This window comes from Pseudophryne corroboree, chromosome 7 (assembly GCF_028390025.1).
Source record: "Pseudophryne corroboree isolate aPseCor3 chromosome 7, aPseCor3.hap2, whole genome shotgun sequence".
Taxonomy (NCBI): Eukaryota; Metazoa; Chordata; class Amphibia; order Anura; family Myobatrachidae; genus Pseudophryne; species Pseudophryne corroboree.
The window spans coordinates 348,243,450-348,271,002 of record NC_086450.1 but is presented as its reverse complement, the minus strand read 5'-3'; the positions used below and the strand labels follow the sequence as shown (position 1 = coordinate 348,271,002).

At 42.5% G+C, this 27,553-nt stretch overlaps 1 protein-coding gene across 2 annotated transcripts in view; it reads right to left on the bottom strand.

Annotated features, from left to right (window-relative positions):
• CRYM (crystallin mu) overlaps positions 1 to 27,553 on the bottom strand; it is a 168,420-nt gene that overhangs the window by 112,762 nt on the left and 28,105 nt on the right. For both annotated transcript variants that reach the window (XR_010182081.1, XM_063934419.1), the window contains exon 2: positions 23,739 to 23,889. Coding sequence is in view for 1 of the 2 variants with exons in the window: in XM_063934419.1 (XP_063790489.1) it covers positions 23,739 to 23,889 (151 nt within the window). In the remaining variant the exon portion in view is untranslated. The remainder of the gene's footprint in view (positions 1 to 23,738; positions 23,890 to 27,553) is intronic.

Here is a 27,553-nt window from a genome sequence, read left to right as displayed (position 1 = left end):
GAAACCACACCGACAAGGCAGAAATATGAACCTTGAGGGAAGCCAGACGCAGGTCTACATCTAGGCCCTGCTGCAGAAAAGCCAAAAGTATGGCCGTACTAAACTTGGAAGCATCATAATTGTTAGATGCGCACCAAACAAAGTAAGAATGCCAGACCCTATGGTAAATCCGAGCAGAAGCCGGTTTCCGGGCCCGCAACATAGTTTTAATGACGCCGTCAAATACAGTCGGGCCAGGTCCTGGTAGACACAGGGGCCCTGAACGAGGAGATCTGGGCGTTGTGGAAGTAGAATCGGACGCTCTGACGATAGGCCTTGCATGTCTGAGAACCAGTGCCGTCTGGGCCACGCTGGAGCTATGAGAAGCAGGATTCCTCCTTCTTGCTTGAACATCCGAATTACCCTGGGCAGGAGTGACACCGGAGGGAACACGTATGACAGCCGAAACCTCCATGGCACCGCCAGCGCATCCACGAATGCTGCTTGAGGATCCCTTGTCCTTGCTCCGAAGACCGGAACCTTGTGATTGTGTCGAGACGCCATCAGATCCACGTCTGGAAGGCCCCACCTTTCCACTATGAGTTGAAACACTTCTGGATGGAGGCCACACTCTTCGGCGTGTACGTCCTGACAACTGAGAAAGTCAGCTTCCCAATTCAGGACTCCCGGAATGAATATTGCCGATATGGCCGGTAGATGACGTTCCGCCCGTTGAAGAATCCGTGATACTTCCTTCATTGCCAAGCGGCTGCGAGTGCCGCCTTGATGATTTATGTAAGCCACTGTGGTGGCGTTGTCTGACTGTACATGAACAGGACGGTTCTGTATTAAATGCTGGGCCAGGTTCAATGGGTTGAAGACCGCCCTGCATTTCCAGAATGTTGATCGGGAGGAGAGACTCCTCCTTGATCAACCAACCCTGAAGAGAGTGTTGCTCCAACACCACACCCCAACCCCTTAGACTGGCATCCGTCGTCAACAGGACCCAGTCGGATATCAAGAAGGGACGGGATCTGGTGAGGCAGGCCGTCCCACTTGAGCAGAATCAGCCTCTGGAGGGGGCGAGAATGGAATTGAGCATATTCCACCATGTCGAATGCTGACACCATGAGGCCCAGCACCTGCATCGCCGAATGTATCGACACTTGCGAACGAGAGAGGAAGCAACGAATCCTGTCCTGAAGCTTCAGGACTTTCTCCTGAGACAAGCAGCGCTCCCAGCTTTCTCCAATAGCGCTCTCAGGTGCACCATGCTCTGAGCAGGTACCAGGGAGGATTTCTTCCAGTTGATGAGCCACCCGTGGGCTTGCAGAAACCGGACAGTCAGATCCAAGTGACGTATAAGAATTTCTGGGGAATTTGCCAGGATCAACAAGTCGTCCAGATACGGTAGGATCCTGACCCCTTGACGGCGGAGATCCGCCGTCATCACCGCCATAACTTTGGTGAAGACTCGCGGGGCCGTGGTTAAACCAAAAGGTAACGCCCGAAACTGGTAATGGAGGTTGCCAACCGCAAACCTCAGGTATTGCTGATGCGACGCTGCTATAGGAATATGCAGGTAAGCATCCTGTATATCCAGGGAGACCATATAATCCCCAGGTTCCAAGGCCAGAACAATAGAGCGAAGGGTTTCCATACGGAATTAGTAGAGTCTCACAAATTTGTTCAATGCCTTGAGGTTGAGAATGGGCCAGGAGGACCCATTCGATTTCGGGACTAGAAATAGCGGAGAATAGTACCCCTGGCCCCTCTGAGTAAGAGGCACCTGTACTACCACTCCTGTGTCCAGGAGGGTCTGTACCACCGAATGTAGAGTCTTTGCCTTCACCTGATTCGAAGGGACGTCTGTCAGGCAAAATCGACGAGAGGGACGGTTTTTGAAGGCTATGGCGTAACCTCGAGTGACGACTTCCCATACCCAGGCATCTGAAGTGGTCTTCAACCATTCCTGGGTATACCCTAGAAGCCGCCCCCCCACCCTGGGGTCCCCCAGGGGGAGGCCCGCCCCGTCATGCAGCAGGCTTATCGGTCTTGGAAGCTGGCTGACGGGCAGCCCAGGCTCTTTTGGGCTTCGGCTTACCAGGTTTGGAAGTGTGGGCCTGTTTGTGGTACGCCTGACCTTTTGCTTTACCTGAAGGACGAAAGGAAGTACTTTTAGCCTTCTGCACAGAAGGAGCGGTACTTGGCAGACAGGCAGTTTTGGCAGTAGCCAAATCAGCCACTATCTTACTTAAGTCCTCCCCAAACAGAATATCTCCCTTAAAAGGGAGTACCTCCGGGGTTTTTCTAGAATCCAGATCCACGGACCAGGATCTCAGCCACAATATCCGGCGGGCCAGGACTGACGTAGTAGAAGCCTTGGCTGCTAGAATACTGGCATCAGAAGCCGCCTCTTTAATATAGTGAGAATCTGTGACAATATATGACAAGCATTGTCTAGCATGGTCAGAGGAGATTTCAGCTTCCAACTCTAGGGCCCACGCTTCAATAGCTTCTGTAGCCCATGTCGCTGCAATAGTGGGCCTTTGCGCAGCACCCATGAGGGTGTAAATCGCTTTCAGACAACCCTCCACACGTTTATCCGTAGGCTCTTTCAGAGACGTGACGGAAGTGACAGGTAGAGCTGAGGAAACCACCATCCTATCCACATGCGAGTCCACTGGAGGAGGTGTCTCCCAATTTTTTGACAGCTCTGGCACGAGGGGATAGCGAGCCAGCATCTTCTTGTGAGGCACAAACTTCTTCCCTGGATTTTCACAGGATTCCTGACGTATAGCCACCAGGTGATCAGAATGAGGTAAAACTTGTTTAACCATCTTCTGACGCTTGAACCTATCTGGTTTCTTAGGAGGGACGGATGGCTCGGGATCATCCATAATCTGTAGAATCAATTTAATAGCCTCCAAAAGATCAGGAACATCCACTTGTGAACTACCCTCCCCATCAGTAGTATCTGTGTCAGAACCTGTGGGGTCAGTGTAAGCGCGATCTTCATCAGACGAGGTGTCAGTGACAGCAGTGGATTGTGAGGAGGTAAGAGCTCGCTTAGAGGACCCCTTGGTCTTAGGCGAGTGAGGATCAGACTTTTTAGTAGTCAAAGACTGGTTCAATTTCTTCAGTTGAGCAGACAAGTTATCTGCCCACGGCGGGTTAGCCGCGGGGACCACATACGGTTGAACCGGCATAGGAGGTCCCATAGGGGGCGTTCGTTTAGTAACTAGCGTATTCAGAAGTGTGGAGAAAGTAGCCCACGGCGGGTCATTATGGACCCCCGTTGCCACAGTCCCACTGGGGGGCAAATAGCCCCCAGAACCAGAGCCCTCAGCTGCTATATTATCCTCATAGGGATCTGTGGCGTCAGCAACACCGGTAGTGTGTTCAGCCCCAGAACCGTTACCCTCAGAAGCAGACATTATATAACTTGCAGTATCAGGTAACACAGTACAATTGGCAGCAGCACAATACCTCTTACCCAAACCCCTGCGCAGTGTAGTCAGCACAAGCAGGAATACAGGAGAGATATGGTGACTAAAATCACAGAGAAAAATACAATTAGAGTATATCTTGTGAATATCCTATATACAGTATTATAAACCTGATGCACCAAGCCCCCTCAGGTTATAGAATATAGGGATAGCAAGCTGAGTGAGAGACACGAAATGAAAATCACCCAGCAAGCTAATGCACACACATATAGTCACAGTTGTACAATGCAGAGGTTATTACAAACAATAATACTGCACTGGACTAGCTTATATATAGCTATGTAGTCAATAGATATAACACTGCACAGTAAAAAACTGGATGTATATCACAGGGCACTTGTACCAGAGAACCCTGACTAAATGCACTTTTTCTTAACTATCACTGTCTAAATGACATGTAGAATACTTAAGTGTCTTGTAAAGTCACAGCGCTGACTATCAGGCGGCTTTACAAAGGAGGATTTGCCCAAGCAGTCCCAGGAACAGTGTAGCTGAGAGAAATGGCACCCAAACACTGACTGGGAGTGAGGGAGAGACAGATATGCAGCTCCAGGGCGGGAATATTTACTGTAAATGGCGCCCTGGGGCTGGGGGAGGGGCTACAAGTCTAAGCCTTATCCCCTCTGCTGGCTTAACCACCTGGTACTGCGGGCCAATATAAATAGGTTTATGAGAGAAAACCTGACCTGTACCCTTGCCCTGGTGGCCTAGTGGGGTCGCCTGTATGCCACAGTGTCCACCGCCAGCGCGCACGGCCCGCCTCCCACCAGCCGTACCGGATCGCGATACAGCGCGGGTCCCGCGAACGGGACCCACTTACCACCTCCCGAAGCGCGGCCACGCGGTCCCGGAGAGCCCCAGCCGTGTGTGTCTAACTGGAAGAATACCGGAGCCTCCTGCTGTAGTTACCCGGCAACCAGGGCACGGGAGTGTACAGCGCCGCTGGGGAGAGATGGAGCTGCAGCAGTGAATGTCTCCTGACATTTACACACTGCTGCTGCCCTTGTAGTCTTCACTTTTTCTTCACAAAAAGCTCTTAGGGCTGCGTTGAGCAGCCCCTCTGTTATGTGCCTGCTATCTGCAGCACCAACTACAAAACTGAGCTCCTGAGCAGGGAGGCGGGGTTATAGAGGAGGCGGCGCTATGCATCTTTGGAACAGTCAAAGCTTTTGAGCCTGTTGGTGCCTCGGATCAAGATCCTACTCTACACCCCAATGTCTATCCTTGTGGATCCCAGTGTACCCCGCAGCAGAAATATATATTTATTTAGTCTAATGGAAACATAAAGACAACTCTGTACTGCCAAACATAAATCAGTAGAAAAAATTACCTCAAAACATTGGAATCTGCTAAAAAAAAATATGCGGTCATTGGCCCCATTATACCTGATAAACCTAAACATATACACAGGAAGGCCCCGAATCTTAAATCTAAACTTGTGTCTAGTGCCCTTCCCTTAACGTCTCAACATATCGGAATCACATCAAAAGGACTCTAGCAATGTGGGGGGTTGTCAGGAATGTACTAACATCAAAGGGGAAACCAATAAAATGAGTAGGTTATGTATTGAGGTGGATCAGTTTATAACATGTGGCAGTAAAAATTTAATTTATACCATCCAATGCTCCTGAGTCACATTCTATGTAGGTCGCTCATCCAAGACCTTAAAAGTTTGCATAGCAGAACACTTACAAAATATGTCAAAAGTGCCTGGAGATACATGCCCTCCCAGCCCACTTCAAAGAAATACACAGTTGTAAGATCAGTGAGATAAAGTACTAACAATATAAAGGCAGTAAAGAATAGGATTAAAAGATTGTGGCTTGTTTACTAGCCAAGACAGAAATGACATATTTATAACTGCAGAACTCTTATTCCACAGGGCTTAAACAAGGATTTTGAGTTCAAGTGGTTCTTTAAAACCACTTAACTGACAATTTATCCCTACAAAACTGTTAATAATATTGTTTTTTTACATTTATTTTATTTAATAAAGTTTAAAAAGTATTTTTCTAAATATTTAAACATTATATTATGCACATCTGCAGAACGGATCTCCTCATCAAAAATGGGGTTACAGGGTGGGACGGCGCAGTCGCATGAAATCTGACCATGCCAGTTAAGTGGTTTAATACACCCTACACTTACATTATTCATTCAGACTTTAAGATACTGTCCAAATATCTGTGTACAGTATGTGTATTCTATTTGGAATGTGGTGAAATTCCTAGAGTGACTTGGTAAGGGCTGCTATTTTGTCCACCAATAGAGTCTCCTTCAAATTTGTCTTTTTTACCCTATGACTATCAATCACTGTGCGACAAATACTCATTGCGACTGCAAGACCAGTATGGCACATGCTGCATACAGATTGGCAGGACTATCAGAAACCTGTGAAGGACCACATTTTATTTGACACAACTAAGGCAGGCATCCTTAAACCTAGCCAAGCCAGCATTTAATTTCCTTTTTCAGCATTGGCTATCGCTGGGCATCCTATTCACTTACGTCAAAGTAAGCTTTCTAGCAGAAAAGGAGCAATAATATTAACCGACTGGCCATGTTCACTGACATAGAATGCCTTCCATATCTTCCTTGGGGGTCAACCTTTTCTGCAACGCTTGTACCCTCCTACATAATGAAGAAGGCTCTCACTGGGATAGATGCAGCCTTTCTGCCAATGTGTTTATCTATTCCCGAGCCAAGTGTTTATCTCCTGCTGCTCCCTTAGAGATTTTGATTCACTTGACTCTGCCAAGAGGTGATTGGTTTTCTGTTGTTTGGCACTCGCATGCTGCAGGCAGGCACTGATCTGCTGCTGACTGGCACAGGTCTCCTGCATGTGGGGATTCACTTGTACAAGCTGCTTTATAACCCGTAGCATTAGTACAGCTTTTGTAAAGCCTTTTGTATAAATAGTAAATTAGGTGTATGGCCCTTCATGATTTTCAAAGTATGTATACTATATGCTGTATAGATGGTAGAGCATCATTCACCATCTATGAGGGAATGCGCACAAAAGTCCAGCAGTTAAATGTAACTGTCTTGCAGCTAATTTTATTACTAATCTATGGCATAAACTATAAACTACAGTATGTGCAGATGTCCACACCTGAAACACAAAAATCCCAACTTGAAACACTCTTTCAATGACATCACATATCATATGCCCTGATGCTCTAAAAACAGAGGTAATCTGGGTAGATTAGCACATGATTCCATTCCCCAATGAGTGTGTGTGTTTATATATATACAGGTTGAGTATCCCATATCCAAATATTCCGAAATACGGAATATTCCGAAATACAGACTTTTTTGAGTGAGAGTGAGGTAGTGAAACTTTTGTTTTTTGATGACTCAATGTACACAACTTTGTTTAATACACAAAGTTATTAAAAATATTGTATTAAATGACCTTCAGACTGTGTGTATAAGGTGTATATGAAACATACATGAATTGTGTGAATGTAGACACACTTTGTTTAATGTACAAAGTTATAAAAAATATTGGCTAAAATGACCTTCAGGCTGTGTGTATAAGCTGTCGAATACTGTGACTGAGGCAACCGGCTGAAGGCCTAACATTTATGTGTGTGCACTACGGGATAGTATGTATATTATGTATACACGCAATAATCACAGGGCATTCAATAAGCAAAGGGTTCTCATATTCACTAGTATAATATGAAAGCATAACAGAATCCATTTTGATTCTAGCTAGATGATATAGCAAATTCATATTGAACTTTATACACACCCTGAGAGAAAAACAACTTTGTTGGCTGAGTATTAATTCCACATACGCACTTTCTAAAAGCACAGAGTACAGATGTAATTCCTAATATGGACACAGTTGAAGCTCACGAGTATCATTTTAGTATTCTTGATAATTGTCCCAATATTGCATAACAATATTGCCTAACATTGTATTCCAGAAGAATGAAATCATATGGGAGGGATATACAAAATGGGCGTTACTTTGTATTATATAAAACTCATTGTTGATACGTGTATGTTGTTGTTAAATGATTTGACACAGGACGAGAGGATGTCCCTCTTCCCTGTATACGGGCGTGGCCCTTTGAATAAATAATAATTGATTTTTATAAATCCTTTTCAATTCATTAATTTTACCTAACAACCCAAACAGCAACAAGATGGTTAATTTAGTTAACCAAGAGAATTCAACAAGATGGGGGCTATGTCCTTGGAACTATAGATCTCGATCTCTTCATCAAATTCTCAAAGGGGTGTGCCAGCCAGCAGCTGATGATGGAAGGAACATCCAAAGTCATTACAGCACTGGTAAGTATAGAATACCATGGTATGTGCTATATTCCAGTACATGCTGTTTCTATACCTGCCAGCTGTCTGTGTGATTGTATTTTTTATAATATGAGAATAGGAGTGGAGAGATTGGACACTAGTAAAATAACTCAGGGACCTGTTAGTTGTTGTTTGTTTGTAAAATTAATACCAAAATTATGTCCAAATCGGTTGAAGGACCAAGTAACTCGGAAATGATGATTGACAGATGCTGTTGCATGTAAATAAGAATACCAAAATTAATTCAAAGATTTGAGCAAAGAACCTGTGTTTTTCACTCTATGAATGATTGCGTGAATAAGTGCTTTGGACCAAGAGCCAAATAAAGTAAAAAGCACATAGATCACCTCCCCTTGTTAGTCAGCTACACATGTATAAGAAGAGTACTTTAAATAAATAGAGTGAACAACCCGAGGTTATAGGGATTATATGTAACTGAGTGTAAGTATATATTGCAATACTGAGCTGCTAAGAGCTGCGGGTTGTTTTAAGCATAACCTAAGCATGTTGCTTTGTGATAGTAGTCTGTGATAAGAGGATCTACTGCAGTTTCCCAGTTGACAGACGTGTCGCGTGTGTGAAAAATTGCAGGGATTGCGAATTTTTCCAGCGTATGGGAAGGGCAGGGAGGATTAACCCTAAGTGTGCATATCATGTATGGAAGAAATATTCCATAGATGCACAACTTTTGTATAGTACTGTGACAAAGGGTACAGTATATGTTTTGCATTTCAATCATGCTGTATAATATTGGCCTGATCAACCAATACTAAGCGTATTTTGAAATCGGCAAAACTGTTGAAATCTGCAAGAAATTGAAGTTTGCAAACTATTTAAATTTTTTTTTGTGCTATGGTTTTTTTTTGTGGGTGGAACATAATGTTCAGTTAAGTATATTCTCAGATCTGTGTCTAATAGAAACCTTCTGTCTGTAATTGGCATGGTTACAAGTTTTGAAATAAAGTTTATATATATATATATTTGTGAACGGAGGAAACAAAAGTTGATGTCCGTGTTCAAATGGCTTTTGACAGATCTGTAGTTAAAAATATGTGTTTATCTAATGTTACTATCTAACTATGAAGTGAAGTTGCCATATGGTATTGTTTAATACGCAAATATTCTTTAATGCAATATATTGTGAGAAGGTCTGCCAGCAGAAAGAAAAAGAAAAACCCCTTCAGTTTCCAATGCTGTTTAAAAGCACAGAGAGCTGTGTAACAGCGCAGAAACGTGCCCCCTCCTTTCCAGCAGCAGTGTAAGCCATGACGCAGTAAAGAAAAAAAAAAAAGTGTTCAGTGAGCTTTAATTTTTTTCATCTAACAAGATAGATCATAATAAGCATAAGTCAGTGATTCCAAATTTTTTTTTAATCATGTAGCCCTAGAATATCAGAATTTTCTTCACAACACCCCTAGGAAGAAATGTAAAAATATATTACATTAGGTGGATGGCGTTTGTATGTCATCCTTGGAGTCAGTTGTGTGGTGAGGGACAATATTTGCTTCTGTTTGGCCACATATTTTATGACTGGCAGCCACCAGCACTGAATAATTTGAATTGGTACTAGACCATCAACCCAGGGCACCCCTGAAAGTGTCCGAGGCACCCCAGGTAGCTACGGCACACAGTTTGGGAACCTCTGCATAGGCAATACTCTAGAAATGTTTGTTATACAAACTATCTACTCCAGTTTAATATAAGAACTAATATCTTTACCAGATAATCTGTAGAGAAGGCTGCCAATTTCTTTCTACAGCATAACTATAATCAGAAAATATAAGAAAAAAAAAAAATCCCAGCAACAGATATGGGCTAGAGATGTCAGCGCTAATAGCGTTAACGCTAACAGATTTGCATCTGGCAGACAGTCAAGAAGACAACGCCCTATCTCTGGTGAGCTAAAGTTTTCAAAGCAGCAGCTAAAATCATAGGGAAAGATAAAGGAATACGCATTCTTTAATGTATATGCTGTAAATCAAAGATTGCGACAAGCAATTAATCACTACGATTCCAGTATTAACATACTTTTAGACAATTCTTCAAAGTTATTTGGAAGAATCCTAATGTAAAAGTTACCCTGGGTATTTCTAAAGATTCCAGGAAGAATAAAGTAGGAACAGATTAAGTTGGAGGCATAGCATATCTATATATCACTTACCCTGGGTTCGTGAGGTAAAAAAAATATGCTTGCTAAAATCCATCTCATTGTATAGGCATCGATATAATACATTGCAAAAGTTCTTAGTGGACTGCACAATATGCAGTGATGAACCAGGTTCCGTAGCCAGGAAGTGTGGGGATATAATCGTATACAAAAGCACAGATAAAAGCAGGAGCGTTGTTAAGTTTGTAAGTTTTCAGTGAATACGTATATGTGCCAAGACATTCCATAGAGTGGACACAGTCCAAGTAAAGTTTGCTTGGAAGCAAATAAGAGTGTGCATGAAAAAAAACGTACAGTTTGTGTGGACTGGCCAGTCTGAATGACATGTTGAGATAAGTAAAGAAATGTAACCAGTATGTGGATGATATACCTTTGTGTTATAAATTATTTGAAGTATTGGTGTCAGATACTAAACAGTTGTGTTTTCTTACAGAAAAGGACACACGGTGGCGCAAGACAAAAGTCAACGGTGTGCTGACATAGTTAACTACCTAGATGATTTTTGGCACTAGGCCAAAGATAGTTAAAACCCTTAGAGGGTGGAGTCTTGGTATACATTTATTGATAGATAGATAGATAGATAGATAGATAGATAGATAGATAGATAGATAGATAGATAGATAGATATGTATGACCAGATGATAAATCTCTAGATACAGTAATTTTTTTTTGGAAATGCTATATGCATACATTTAAGTTCATAACGAAAGAAATTATAGAAGGTAATACAATACAACACTTTATCATAAATAAAACATTATGAATACACAGTCAGAGCCAAACCATCCACTTATGCATAAGCAAGAACATATATGTTTAATACTGAGTATATAGGTTTAATACTGAGGTTAAGCAGTAGATTTTATATGATGTGTACATTTTACCTCTGACAGTATACAACTTAGATATAATATAGCAATAGTGTAGCTTACGGAGAGATTTCAGATTTAAAGATATATCCCTTCATTCAATAGGGGATATATGAACCAACAGGGAAATTGTAACAAATGATTTGTTCCATGAAAAATGTGTTTATTAGGACACATAAACTCACTGACATACTACATACATAAAGTGCATGGGTGAATCTGGACCAGTTAAAGTGACCGTGTGATAGATGTAAATCTCTCAACATATAATGGGATTGCGGTGGGCTAGCTTAAAGAAGCAACTTGGATCTGAGGCTGAAAATAGCCTAGGCACCACCGCAGATGGTTTATTCAGCGTATCAGTCCTTTTACTTGCTTCACTGACCCTCGTCACCCGATTCCCCTGTCCAAGAACCTATCCTGGTAGGGTTTCCTCTGGTGGCACAGTGATGCCCAGCTCAGAGTGTTTCCTGCTGATGATTCACAGGATCCACCACAACTTAGATACAGCTGCATACTTGTCTTCCTCACCCCCAAAAGTGGGGAGTATAAGGAATATAATGTGGATGAGTAAGACAATTATAATGATTACATCGCATTTTACATTGCATTTAAAGGAATTGAAAAAAAACTGATTAACAGGAGAATAATTTCTTGAGCATCCATAGGGGATAATGGGATGGTGAATTAGTGAATTAGTATTATTAATAATAAAGTGTTGTTGCCAGTTTTCATTAAGGGGAAATGTCATGAGTTATGCAAGTCTAAGGGTAACTAACATGAATTAGATTCACAAGCTTTCTATAGTGGGATGAAGTTTAATGGAGAAGTGTACATTGTGTTTTGGCATGGGACCAAAATAATTTATGTGATAATAAGAGGGATCGTGATGGTGATAAAGAAAGCTATAGCATGTTTACTGCAGATGATTGGGTTGATTAAAAACAACATTGTTTTAATACAACATAGTGTAATGCTAAAAAGGAACTATAGTATGTGTAACAGGTGTTAAGGGGTTATTTGAGAAATGAATAATAAGGCCAGAGGTGTGAGCTATTGTTTCAAAAGACAGTAAAGTTTCTTTACTGATAGAAAGAGTTTATAGGAGTTTGAAGAATATTTTGTGTTTAATATGTGTAATGTTGAGAATAAAAAGTCATAATGTGACAAGAAAGGTTTAAAGAATTAAGCATTATTAATCTACAAAAGAGACAGGAAAGGCAGAATTTGAATCATGGCATGGTCCAATCGTTGGTTCAATAGTGGTAGAATTACACCTAAGCCTCTGCTTAATCTCTCTTCTATATCATTTTTTTGTTATTCTTTTTGGAATCCAGCAAAGATATATTATCCAGAGACTGATTCAAAACTACAAAATGATTTGACGATTCAAATGTGTCACACAAATTATTTAAACAGTTACAAGAATATCAAAAGCTGCAAGAACCTTGGAAAGATATTTAACCAACACGAAAACACACAGTCCGGCACAGGACAATCACTAAGAGAGTGAAGACGGTGTTATGGTGAGAAGTTGCTTATGTTTTGGTTCCATTACAGATCGCATAGGATGGTCCTGGGCAAGTACCGCTGACTCTGATACAGCCGTTGCAAAGGCTGCAGAAGAAGGACACCTAGATCCATGAGCTTGCAATGAAATGAAAAGGTCAGAGACCAGAGCTTAAAGGAACCTAACACTAAAAACAATTGTATGGAGATACAATACAGAGACTGTTACTACTGTTACTACCACAGAGTTGTATTTGAATGAACCCTTCAATCAAGATAGAGATGATTATGATCATTGATAATAGACTATGTGCTTATAAGCTAATATCCTACAGAACTTTTAACATTTTTGAAAGTATACGGGAGCGACGTTATTTATAACAGCATTAGGACTTAATTTATTTATTTTTCTTTGAAGAGAGAGCGAGCAAACGTGTGGTGTAGGTATGAGTACTCATCCATTATTGTGGATGGGAATTATTTCAATAAGACCCTTCCTTCCTCTTTTCTTTTCTAAGCAGGAAATCCAGAGGGATTTATGACCGGTGTAACGAACACACACTTTGAAAAACGTGGTTGTGAGTATTATACTCCACTTGAAGACAGATGTATAGATTAATGCATGGATAATTTAAATAATTTAGGATATTATTCTGAGGAGTATCCAGTCCAGCAATACCATTAATTGTTGGAAAGATTTTAAGTACTGCAGCTATATAAATTGTATTGCTAATCATTGTTTAAGACTATTATAATTGTTAGACATGTATACATAGACACTAGCAGGCCAAAGTTCTCTATGCAAGTTACATTTGATGTGATTACCAAAACTTTATAGAGTCGTGATAATAGTGAAACACGGTACATGTGTATAGATACAACAGTATCTCAAGAAAGAACCACTGGTGATAATATTAGTTACAAATGTCGGGTGTATTTCAGTTAGTGGAAATAAAATAGGTCAATAATAAAAAAAATAAAAAAAAATAACAATAAAAGATCTTATGTAGATAGAAAAGGTTGATTTAAGGGAATGTGAAAGGATTGTTACAATATACTAACCTAAGGTTTCTAGATGTGCTAGATATAATGAGTTAGGTATATAAATAGTAATGGTTACATATGATGTTCATTAAAGTTTATGATGTAATATGTATTTTACTAGGAGTAGATTCAAAGGTTAAAAGAAGATATCATACATAACGGGGAATGGTAGTTGTCACCATGTCCTTAGGATATGATATATAATTGGTTACCTATTAATTCTAAAAATGTTTGTTATTTAAGAAGATTGATTTAGCAGTTTTATACAAAAACATATATTAACTTGAGAAAAGTTTTCTTGCAGGATGAACTATTCCTAAAAAGAGTAATTGACTCAGTAATCAGGAAACATGTTCCTGCCACCAGAGCATCAATAAAACCTCGAAGTGGTAAAGATGGCTAATAAGTTCTCCTATGGCTAATGAAGTCGTATGATTAATCAACTGGAAGTTGATGTTTTATTTCAAGTAAATTATTGATAACATGATTGAACTTTATGATAGGATATTCCAGAACTGTGGACATTTGTGATGATTCCAGGACATTGGACATGAACTATTACGATACCATATTGTTCTACATTTTTTAATACCACAGATTGGAGGATATTGTTGATGTCCGGAAACAGCACTTTAAGCTCAATGCTGTGCTTATCTGACCAAAGACATTACGAATCCTGATACGTGTAATGCCAAGTATATAAAGGAGGCCCATGATATAAAAGAACTTTAACCAAGGCATTATGATATGGACTGGAAAAGATAAATGTTTAAATCCTAGTATTCAATTTCAGGATTAGGAAAATGTTTTTTTTAAATATATTGTATGTGATTGTATGTGATGATGTATTCTGTGATGAGGTTTATTCTTTGGTAACCCCGATGTGATTATAGACATTCATTTGATGTTCACCGCATACAGGTGTGGCCTATGTTATATTTAGAAGGCTACTGTCAAACGCAGAATAGCAATACTACATGAAATGATTATTAGCGAACTATACGTTCCCAGAAATTCTCCTGAGATGACAGGGCACATGGATAATGTCCCTGATCAAAGGGTGGAGCTGTCGAATACTGTGACTGAGGCAACCGGCTGAAGGCCTAACATTTATGTGTGTGCACTACGGGATAGTACGTATATTATGTATACACGCAATAATCACAGGGCATTCAATAAGCAAAGGGTTCTCATATTCACTAGTATAATATGAAAGCATAACAGAATCCATTTTGATTCTAGCTAGATGATATAGCAAATTCATATTGAACTTTATACACACCCTGAGAGAAAAACAACTTTGTTGGCTGAGTATTAATTCCACATACGCACTTTCTAAAAGCACAGAGTACAGATGTAATTCCTAATATGGACACAGTTGAAGCTCACGAGTATCATTTTAGTATTCTTGATAATTGTCCCAATATTGCATAACAATATTGCCTAACATTGTATTCCAGAAGAATGAAATCATATGGGAGGGATATACAAAATGGGCGTTACTTTGTATTATATAAAACTCATTGTTGATACGTGTATGTTGTTGTTAAATGATTTGACACAGGACGAGAGGATGTCCCTCTTCCCTGTATACGGGCGTGGCCCTTTGAATAAATAATAATTGATTTTTATAAATCCTTTTCAATTCATTAATTTTACCTAACAACCCAAACAGCAACAAGATGGTTAATTTAGTTAACCAAGAGAATTCAACAAAGGTGTATATGTAACATAAATGCATTCTGTGCTTAGACTTAGGTCCCATCACCATGATATCTCATTATGGTATGCAGTTATTCCAAAATACGGAAAAATCCGATATCCAAAATACCTCTGGTCCCAAGCATTTTGGATAAGGGATACTCAACCTGTATATATATATATATATATATATAGAGAGAGAGAGAGAGAGAGAGAGAGAGAGAGAGAGAGAGAGAGAGAGATACATATAGACAGCGCTTAAAGTGGTCCTAGAGAGGTGGTGGAACTCACCCCCCTTCTCACGGTGGCAATTTAAAAAAGGTATTGCGCGCGCCGTAGGCGCGCGCCGCAAAAAGGGGCGTGGTCTCAAAAAAGGGGCGTGTTACACAATAGTAATAACGCCCACAGTAGTAGAACCCCATAATACACATAATGCCTACAGCAGTAGCGCCTCTTATACAATGCCCACAGTGGTAGCGCCCCTTATATAGAGCCCATAGTAGTGGTGCCCCTTATGCAATGAGTAGTGGTACCCCTTATGCAATGCTTGCAATAGCAGTGCCCCTTATGACCCCAGGAGTGATGCCCCTTATGAAGTGCCCCCTTTACAATGCCCTCATTAGTAGTGCCCCCAGTAGTAATGCCCTTAATGGTAATGCCCCCAGTAGTTTAGCCCCTGTAGTTATGCCCCCTTGTAGTTTAGCCCCCAGTAGTAATGCCTCCAAGTAGTAATGCCCCCAGTAGTTTAACCCCTGTAGTTACGCCCCCAGTAGTAATGCCACTGTAGTTATGCCCCCAGTAGTAATGCCCTCCTGTAGTTTGCCCCCCAGTAGATTGCACCCAGCAGTAATGTCTCCCAGTAGTTTGCCCCCAGTAGTAATGCCCATCTGTAGTTTGCCCCCAGTAGTAATGCCCCCCCAGTAGTAATGCCCTCCTGTAGTTTGCCCCCAGTAGTAATGTCCCCCAGTAGTAATGTTCCCCAGTAAATGCCCCCCAGTAGATGCCCCTCAGTAGCTTGCCCCCAGTAGTAATGCCCTCCTGTAGTTTGCCCCCTTGTAGTAATGTCCCCCAGTAGTACTGCCCCTCAGTAGTCTGTCCCCCAGTAGTAATGCCCTCCTGTAGTTTGCCCCCTTGTAGTAATGTCCCCCAGTAGTACTGCCCCTCAGTAGTCTGTTCCCCAGTAGTAATGCCCTCCTGTAGTTTGCCCCCTTGTAGTAATGTCCCCCAGTAGTACTGCCCCTCAGTAGTCTGTCCCCCAGTAGTAATGCCCTTCTGTAGTGTGCCCCCAGTAGTAATGTCCCCCAGTAAATGCCCCCCAGTAGATGCCCCCCAGTAGTAATGCCCCCTCAGTAGTTTGCCCCCCAGCTGCTACACAAATAAAAAAAATAAAAAAACACAGCACACACCATACTTACCAAGCCCTGCTCCGTGTCCGGCCGATGCAGTCCTCTCGCCGCCCGCTCCTCTGCACTATGAGAGAGACGTCATGACGTCTCTCCCATAGCGCGCACTGACTGAGCCGGAAGCCGGAGCTCAGTACTGAGCTCCTGCCTCCGGCTGCCGCTGTGCGGGAAGACGAGCGCCCGCTGGTAACACACTCTCAGCGGGCGCCCGTCATCTCCCTGCAGCGACGGGGACACATCGCCGGGTTAGGTGAGCCAGAGGAGGCGGAACTGCGTTCCGTCTCCAAGTGGAACTGACGGAACGCAGTTCCGGCCCGTTCCGGCTCACTTTAACCCCTGCATATAGATATAGAGATAGATAGATATATATACATATAGATATAGAGATAGATAGATATAGATATAGATAAGGTGCATTGGCGGCACTCGCAGGTTTTAACATCAAAAGAACACACTGAGACAGTGTCGGCCCGACCAGCAACACTGTCTCAGTGTGTTCTTTTGATATTAAAACCTGCAAGTACCGCCAACACCGCTTGTCTACATTGCTACGCTGGTTGTTTCTTATGAAGGGGGGGTTTAAAAATTCATCCTGACTCCTCCCCTTCCATATATTCCTCCTGCCCCTTCCAGGCACTGACTTCTCCCATTTTCATTCAGTGATCTCGCATAACTTTGTGTATCTATATATATATATATATATATATATATAGTATATATATATATATATACACACACACACACACACACGTTTTATGTTATATCATATATATTCCACTCAGATCCCAATAACAGCACTTTCAAAATACTAAACTGCCTGAGAATCATCTTTTCCACCGACATGAAAATCCCAGAATTTTACACATGAACGATTACCAACCTGGGATTTTTGTTATTGGAAAAGGGTACAAGGCAAAAATCCCAGGTAAAGTGACCTGGGATTTTTACCCTGGTAACAAACAGGGTTTTTAGCGGGTGTTTCCCAGGTGAGCTGCAGTGGAAATGGGTTAGCCAGGTCATCCAACCCAGATAATCCATTTACAGCCTGGTGATTAGCTAAAAACCCTCCTGAACGCGCCGCACCCAGCTCACTGCCACACAGCGGTCGTTGTTGGTCTCTGGTCTGCTTGGAGACCGTCCGCCGCCGCTTGCTGCTGGTCTCCTGACACTCCTTCACCCGCCGTTCTCCTTCCGCCCGTTCACTGCCGGTCTCTGCCCATCCGCCACCACTGTTTGCGGTGCTTGGAGATGACGTCATCTCCAAGGGCTGCCAAATACCAGGTGCTGTGGAAACGGTATATATCTTGGGTCTGAACAAACCATGTCATGCCTGGATCTCCATGTGTCATGCCAGAATACTGTACGCTGGGAACAGGTTAGTACTGTGCAGGCAGCATTGTCTTACCTCACTCACACATTATAAATCAGCAGAACGCAACAGCGGTACTGGGTAGCTTCCCACTCCTCAGTGCGAAGGAAGGAAGACTGCGCAAAATTCTACTGGAAGTAGCGCTAAACGCTACTGGAAGTTATGCCCGGCGCTTTCGGCAAATCATCATCACAAGCTGCAAGCGCAATGGGAGATTCTGAGACAGGAAACCACTGCCACAGCATAGGGTAAGATAGGGAAAGGAACCACAGTGGGTGGTCCCACCCAGCGGCGTCTCAGCTGCCCTGAATGTGGCTAGCGTGGCCAAGTCCCGGTCGATGCCCGCAGTTTCTCCGACCACCCAGCGCTGTCACAGCGTGACTAGTGCGGCCATGTTCCAGTCAGCTCTGCAGCTCACCCGTCCACCTGTGTCGTCTCAGCATGGCTAGCGCAGCCAGGTCCAGGCCAGTGCCCGCAGTTCCTGCGACCTCTGATTGAAACAGCAAGAGGATGGGGTTGGGGATGTGTGTTATGGGGGCAATCGCCCTTATCGACCCCCTCTAAATCCACACATGGCACTACTGTGGGGACATATGGAGTGTGGGCAAAGTAGACAATAACAAATATACTTGGCATCCCAAGTCATCAGAAGTAGATGAATATATACTGTCGTTATGTTACTGAATACTTGGCAGATCTGAAACTTTTCTCTGTGTAAATACTTTGCTCCTGATTCCAGACATATTTTCCTATTAAGCTAATTTATTGCATTTGGGAAATAAGTGGTGAAGATCAGACACAGTTTATTATAACAGGTGAAATGGCTCAGGTTGACAGGTACTGTATGGTTACCAAAACAATATATTATTTATAAGGTAGAAATCTAAAGGCCCCCATCCACAAGTGAGACTTGTCTGAACTGAAAGTCGGATCCAATTTCCCCCGACCCTCCTGGCAGCTTCCCTGGAGTTTTGCGATTGCGATTTACAAGTAGTGTTTTTTTTTATGTATCGCATTCGATTTATCAAGCGTGAATCCATCTGATGTGATATATCTGAAAGGACATTTTTAACAAACGATTTGCACATCTGACTTATACCCCTTTTCCACCTGAGTACCGGGTCCGATCCAGGATGTTTAACCCGGCTACAACCCGTGTCGGCCCCGCCATTTCCACTGCACTTTGACACGTGTTATTCCCGGGTCGGATCTGTTTCCACTTAACCCGGTTCAGCTCTGTAAAAGCTATTGATGTCACTTGTTACTCGGGTCTGAAAACACTGGTAATGACCATTTCCACTGCACAATTACCCGGGTCATTACCTTGTTACCGTGTTCAACCCAGGTAGCTACCCGGGTAGGATTCCAGGGTCACTCAACCCGTGTTGAGCCGTTTACACTTATTAAAAACCCGTGTTGATGCGTGCCCCCATGCAAAAACACGGGTAAATTTAGCTAGTTGAAAAGGGGTAACATCTGGTGGGATGGTCTAAATAAGCATAAAACTCAGACAAAATATACATTTCCTTATAATGCATATTCCGATACTGTACAAAGCAACAGAGGATACTAGCATTCTAATGGGATAATTCTACAAAACATATTACACAGTATGGATTAACCATTCCATTACCAAACAACTTTGCAAAATTACATACAGATGGGTCCTCCGTTAACTTGGCTGACTGAGGCGTTAGTCGCGATCAGGCATACGCAGCGTGCCTGGGCGCAAGGAGGCGCGCCTAGTCAAAGGGAGGCACACAGAGCGTTTGGCGTTACCTTTGAGTGTAATACCTAAGATCATCCACCAGATGTCACTTTTTAAAATCACCAATGCGCATGCGTGGGGTCTTCATTAAAATACAATACTGAACTACAGCGTAAGAACTATTTTACTGGTGCGTCTCATTACGTTACATTATGCTACAGTATGTAATACAGTATATAACAGTGTATACAGTAAAGATGCAAATAGTACAGCATATACAGATGCAAACGAACGTGTTACAGATACAGTATGGTCTATTGATGTTAGGGATATGTGAGCGTCCAAATCCCGTAGTATTACGTATAATGGGGAGAGATAAAAGCTCCTCCCTAAGTTCCTGGATGCCAAATCACTGTGTATATAGTTTATACAGACGCAAATGAACGTGTTAAAACACTTGTGTATGCAGACACAACTAATGTGTGAAAGGAATAATGTAGCTCATTGACTTTACAGTATGTACAGTGCACTAAATGAGCGTCCGAGTCCCCTAACGGCATAAACGAACACAAATGGGAAGGAATCGCTCTTTGCAGTACTTTTACACATGAACTTGTGAATCTTCCATGCAGTGTCGTGGGCTAGCAATGAAGGCTCCCGCCTGCCACGCTGAGAGTCCCGGATTCGATTCCCAAACTGCCAATTTCCTGTGAAATTCACTTTATTATTATTTTTTTTCTGTGTAATCCATTGTAAAACATTCAATGGAAGGGTGCACATGGGTTTCACACAAATCGGGGTAAATCTGCAGGAGCGACTCATTCGCTATCTAAAATACACAGCGGTAATGAGCACCTATCGACATACCAGTAAATATAAATTAGTGTATACTGACGCAACTAACTGTTCGAACAACACAGTACTGTAGATCGTCAGCGTTAGAGAATCTGTGTTATACTTTACAAGCTGTTCGTGCTAATTAGTACACTAATAGAACATACTGTACAGAGATACTAAGGACGGTGATTTGGCATCCAGGAACTTAGGGAGGAGCTTTTATCTCTCTCCATTGTAATCTTTCTAAGTATAACAGAGAGAGATAAAAGCTCCCCCTAAATTCCTGGATGCCAAATTACCGTCCTTAGTATCTATGTACAGTATGTTCTATTAGTGTACTAATTAGCATGAACAGCTTGTAACGTACAGTGGCAAGTTTAATCTTTCTATGTATAATGGAGAGTTAAAAGCTCCTCCCTAAGTTGCTGGATGCCAAATCACCATCCTTAGTATCTCTATACAGTATTTTCTATTAGAGTACTAATTAGTACTAATTAGGGTACTAATTAGCATGAACAGCTAATTAGTACCCTAATAGAACATACTCTCCAATGGAGAGAGATAAATGCTCCTCCCTAAGTTCCTGGATGCCAAATCACCATCCTTAGTATCTCTGTACAGTATGTTCTATTAGTGTACTAATTAGCACAAACAGCTTGTAACGTACAGCGCCAAGATTAATCTTTCTATGTATAACGGAGAGAGATAAAAGCTCTACCCTAAGATAAATATCCCTAAGATAAATACCTCCTAATAACGCCGACGATCTACAGTACTGTGTTGCTCAAATAGTTGCATCAGAATACGCTCATTTATATTTACTGGTATGTCTACAGGTGTTCATTACCGCTGCGTAGATAGCGAATGAGTCGCTCCTGCAGATTTACCCCGATTTGTGTGAAACCTGTGTGCACCCTTCCGTTGAATGTTTTACAATGGATTACACAGAAAAAAATAATAATAATAAAGTGAATGTCACTGGAACACAAAAAAAAATTTGCACTTTGAGAATCAAACCCAGGACTCTCAGCATGGCAGGCGGGAGCCTTCATTGCTAGCCCACGACACTGCATGGAAGATTCACAAGTTCATGTATAAAAGTACTGCAAAGAGTGATTCCTTCCTATTGGTGTTGGTTTATGCCTTAGGGGACTTGGACGCTCATATAGAAAAGCACGGTATTTAGTGCACTGTACATACTTTAAAGTCAATGTGCTACATTATTCCTTTCACACATTAGTTGCGTATGCATACACAATCTTTAGTTGCGTCTGCATACACAAGTGTTTTAACATAGTAAATGCTATAAGGGCTAAATGGTTATATATAGAAATGAAATGGATAAAATGTTATTTCAAACAAAAATATGCGGTACCTGTAAAAAAGATTTTCGGTTAAATGAAAAATGTTTACACTCCTTTGAGTGAATATGTGATGTGTTGATTGATCCTGGTTTGCAAAACTGTGTAAAACTGAACATATGGTTCCCACCAAAAAGTGATGTCATTTCCGGCCGGAAGTACCGGTATTTTTAATATAAAAAAAACCCTAATTCAATAAAGACATTTAATTCACTTTCACTCCTCGAAAAAGTGCATTTAATTGCATGAAACGCGTTGGAGAGTCTTTTTTAACAAGGAGGAAGCCCACAGCACGGCCTTGCCATCGGCCGCAACACGAGCAGCTATTAACGGCTACACCTGGAGACAGGAGAGAGACTACAACAGCGCACAGCCCCGCTGGACGCAGCGGGACTTGAAGCGCCGCCAGCCCCGCCGGCCGCCGCACAGCAGGAGACATCAGAGCCGCAGCGGCTCAGGAACATCGTAGCGCAGGGAAAGGTAGGGCAATCACCTGCAAACCAGGATCAATCAAACTTAGTGTTGCTGGCTACTCCATCACATATTCACTCAAAGGAGTGTAAACATTTTTCATTTAACCAAAAATCTTTTTTACAGGTACCGCATATTTTTGTTTTAAATAACATTTTATCCATTTCATTTCTATATATAACCATTTAGCCCTTATAGCGCTTTCTATTTACTATCATAATACTATTCTCTAAGAAAGCAGCTTTTTTATTTAACAAGCGCAGTAAATTAATTTTTAATATCGAAGTGTTTTAACATGTTTGTTTGTATCTGTATAAACTATTTATTTTTTAACTCTCTCCGTCTGACCATTGGTCACTATCTGTGTGTACACTATGCAGTACAGGACTGTATATTAACATTACAGTCGTCACTGACCATTTGCCAGAGCTTGTAGATCAATCCGCCGCTATTCGATCTAAAGTACTGGATTAGTGGCGCATTAGCCACCCAGTGGTGGAGATGTGTATTGCATGCTGAGTATCTAGTCGCGCCTCAACACGCCTGTCCATGATTAAACTCAGCAACCTAAGCTATCGTCTAGGCGTGACTAAACCTCCGTCTAGGCACAGAAAGAGCCAAGATAATGGAGGACCCATCTGTACATACTTGCCAACTTCCATAATTGTCAGGGAGTTTCCCTGAAATAGTAGCAATCTCCCTGACTCCCTGAAGTGTCTAGAAATCTCCCTGATTGCACCTCACCCACATTATGTAGCTTTTATAAGTTTTGGGGGGGGGGGGGGGGGGGAATCAGTGATATATATGGTCAGAATCCTGACACATCCCGGGGGTTAGTACTGGGGTTAGGGTTAGGCACTAGGGGGGGGGGGGGGTTAGGGTTTGGCTAGGGAGTGGAAAGGGGTAGGTTTAGGCTGCAGGAGGGGGAGGTTAGGGTTAGGCTGTTGGAGGAAGGGGGAGTTAGGATTAGGGTTAAGGAAGTGTCAGGAGTCTGGACGGCGGGATTCTGTTGTGAAATCTTTTGATTGTCTGGATCCCGACTGCCGGGATTTCGTACCAAACACCCCTGCATTGGTTATAAGGCACAATGATCACTATGGTTACATGTATTTTTAAATAAGGTTTCTCATGGCCACTTATTTAGAACCTCTTGTACAACACAATACACGAGCAAGTCCTGAAAAATATCAATGTCTTTTCAACAACAAGTAGATCTCATTAACTGCTTTGGGGCTCATTTATATTTGGATATAAATCATTATTATGACACGTCTCTCAGATGTAGCAGTCCACGTCTGCGCTTAAAAGGTGTAATTATCACAATCTCCCTGAAATACTTTTTCAAAAGTTGGCAAGTATGATTACATAAGGTTAGAGAAGAGTGACCATATGGAAGAGGCTCCATCTACTGGAGCATGCTGTAATAACTAGGCAGCTGGTGAAAACAGAAGCAGTCAGAACATGTTATGAAATGTTATTACTTACAGCTTTCAGAGTTCCGTTTGATGGTTCAAATAAGAGGACAGTGGCCTGATGAGAGGGAAATTCAGATGATGTTTTGTTCTCATAAAATGTTACGACCTTGGTTGTTAAGGCATCATCCACTGTACTGTAAGCTGGCATCACTCCTAAAAAGCTAAAAACATATGAAAGCGTCAACTGTATATCTGTCAGTGCAGCTTCGCGCAGGTATTGACAACTTTAGAGTGCATAAAGGGCCCTCTCCCTGGCACATTTAAAGTAGACATGCAGCAATCCTCTCACGATCCCAGCTGTCGGGATCCCAGCAGCCAAAATGCAGACACCGACATCACGAATAGGGACACCATCCTGGCGCCGGAATTCCTGAAAGCTGGGAACCCAAACGTGTATCCACCAGGACACAGGACAGGTAAGCCGCGCAGGGGGGGTTTAGGCTGGAGGGGGTTAGGCTGCATCCCCTGAGGGGGGTGGGGGGGTTAAGTTTAGGCTGTGGGGACGGTGGGTTAGGTTTAGGCACCCCGGAGGGGGGGGGGGGTTTAGGTTTAGTTACCACTGGTGAGGGTTTGGGTTAGGCTGCAGGGAGGGGAGGGTTAGGTTTAGGCTGCAGAGAGGGAGTGTTAGGGTGAGCGGGCCAGGGGGGAAAGGTAGGTATACTTAACTTCTCTTGTCGAGATTTTGTTCATTGGTAATTGGTATACCATGGTCAGTATTCTGACCGCCGGCTTCCCCAACGCTGGCAAATCAATCCCAACCCCTCACACCAACCAGATTGGTAATATTAAAATAACATGCCTTAGGATCTCTAGAGCACATTACACTGCTCCACAGACTTTAGCGCGCACAGAGCTCCAGTGTGTGGGGCACAGTTGTGTGCCTATGCACAAGTGTGTGTGTGTGTGTGTGTGTGTGTGTGTGTGTGTGTGTGTGTGTGTGTGTGTGTGTGATTGTGTAGGTGCCCATTACAGTGAGTACGGTGTTGCATACTAATACAGAGATCTATGTCACATCTGAATAGAAAAAATGCTGTAGTCAGACCACAGCATGAACATTGGGATGAACAATGAGCCTCGAAGTGGGGAACATGAATGAGATCTGTGTGGGTGAGATGCTTCAGCACATTATAGTGTTTCTGGATATTGTTTAGTGTAAGCTTTGTATAAGTGTATATGACCCTTTTTAGTGTGTGGTTATTTACTATGTCAGATTGTCAGCATACATCCCAACACTTTTAAGTTTGGATCATCTGATCTCCAAGCGCCGCCTCTGTGCGTGACGTGGTGACGTCATTGACTCAGCAATATGCCATTTCGGGGCCACCAGTCAGAAAAGGGTCTCAAGCGGGTCGCACCTGGGAAGGCCCCGTGAACAAGTCCTGGGTGCGACCCGCTAAATGCAATATGAAAGCAGTTTTACAGTTATATTGAATTTCATGTCTGCTCTCAATCTGACTGCGTGCCCATTATTACCAGGTTTAGCCCAAAGTGGCAATTTATTGCACATTTCAGCTCGCACCTCAGGAGGCTGCGAATTGAAATGTGTGCCCCCCCCGCATCTATTTGCACCTAACTGGAGCAACAATTGATTTGCTCCATTCGGCGAAATCTAGTGGCAGCCGCGGGATGAAACAATTGAATTTTTATTAGCGATGTGCGTCTGACCATTTTTGCCTGTTTTGGTTTTGGCTTTTATTTATAGTCCAGATTTGGCTTTGCAAAAAATATTGTGACAAATGACAAAAAAGGCTAAAAACATATAATATGGGCCTTTTTTTGTTCCAAGAGTGTTATTAACCTCAATAACATTCATTTAATTTCCACTCAATTTTAACCACCTCACAGCTCACAATATTGGTTTTATCAGTTTAGGCCAAAAGTCTGCACAGAGCTAGCCTGAGTAAGCTTAGTGACAGTGAGGTGAGGTTTAGTGACAAGAGGACAATAAAATTAACAAATATTGATTGATTGATTGATTGATTGATTGATTGATTGATAGATAATTGATTATGGTAGGCAACTGTATAGCCAACATTATCCATATTAGACTAAGGGGACTGGACAAAGCTTGTGGATGGACCAAGCACAGCCAATTAGATAGACGCAGAGACAGCAGCACGGCCCCTTACATGGACACAGTGACAGCACAGCCACTTAGATGGACACAGTTACAGCCCCTAAGATGGACACAGTGACAGCAATGCAGCCACTTAGATGTACACAGAGAAAGCAGCACAACCCCTCAGATGGACACAGTGACAGCAGCACAGCCTGTTATGGTCACAGTGACAGCACTTGTATTCCACAAAGCCACTGGGATGGACACTGCAGAGCAGAGTGCAGCATACAGCAGTGTGACTGGCGTGAAATGTCGCCGAGTCCTGGCCGTGGCCCCCTTATATTGAATCCAAAACCCACGAGAATCCAGGAGGATGACGTTTTGCCTCGATATGGAATCCAAGTCTGGCGGAAACACCCGAGCCGTGCCTCGGTGCGACTCAGATCCTGGAAGTTCAGAGTGGCTCAGATTCCAAGCAATCTGAATCATTACTCTCTAGTTTGTTTACCTCTACAAAGAAGAAAATGCAGGTTACTATGTGACCTATCAACCCCATAATGGTACTTGTGCACATTCTGGCAGCCACAGTTGAAAGACAGGGGTCCCCTACAGATGAGAACAATCTAATGGCGATATATCCCACAAAATTTGTTAAATAAAAAAGGAATTAATGTGGTAGATTTTCTCGTTTAAAAACTGGCATGTTGTTGGGCTACAATATTGTTCCTTCGGGTTGGGTATGCTTTACCACCACTGGGGATCCGGGCAGTGGAATGCCAATGGGGGGGGGGGCGAGCTAAACAAGCCCCTTGCGGGCTCGATGTGTTCGCCACACTGCTGCGCTCTCCACAGGTTCTATTCCCACTCTATGGGGGTGTCGTGGACACGCGCGAGTGGGAATAGTCCCTGCTAGTCGGCAAGCAGACTGTTGGGATTTAAAGGGGTGTGGGATTTATCCGTCGGTAATATGACTGGCGGTCACATAACTACATCCTGTGCCTTCACACTGGAGAGAGGTATTTTCTGCACAGTATAATAATATCATTTAGGATAGTGTAGAACATCTGATAACATCAGAATGAAACTGATCCCTTAACAATGGTTAGATATTAGCACTGATGGTGGTGCTAACTTTGAGCAGTATGTATCTTAGATGCAACAGAAATGGCACAAGGCTAGAAAAGATAGTGGCATGTTTCGCTGGGGGCCTGATCAATCAGCTGAACCAGGAAGTGATCGGAGTCATGTGCTGATACATGTCCAATCGTTAGAGTAGAATTTGGATTAGTATCAGTTATAGCCAATCACTTGGGCAGTATTGTTAGCCATAACTAGTCAAAAAATACCTGATACTGTCTCATTGATTATCTGCCATGTCTCTCAAAGATGCCATGATGTAAAAGGCTAATGATACTGACAATGGGATTGGCTGCAACTAATGCCAATCCACAATCTACTGTAACGTTTGGATATGTAACAGCATTTATACATAACTATGATCAGTTCCTGGTCCAGCTGATTAGTGATCAGGCCTCCCAGCAAAATGCCCATATGTTATTATTATTTATTATTATCCTTTATTTATATGGCGCCACAAGGGTTCCGCAGCGCCCAATTACAGAGTACATATGCACATAATCAAAACAGGAAAACAGTGACTTACAGTTGAAGACAATATAGGACAAGTACAGGGCAACTAAGCATAACTACACCAGTAAACATAGAGATAAGTTCCAGGTGGCCAAAAACTGCAGGATCTGGGCAGT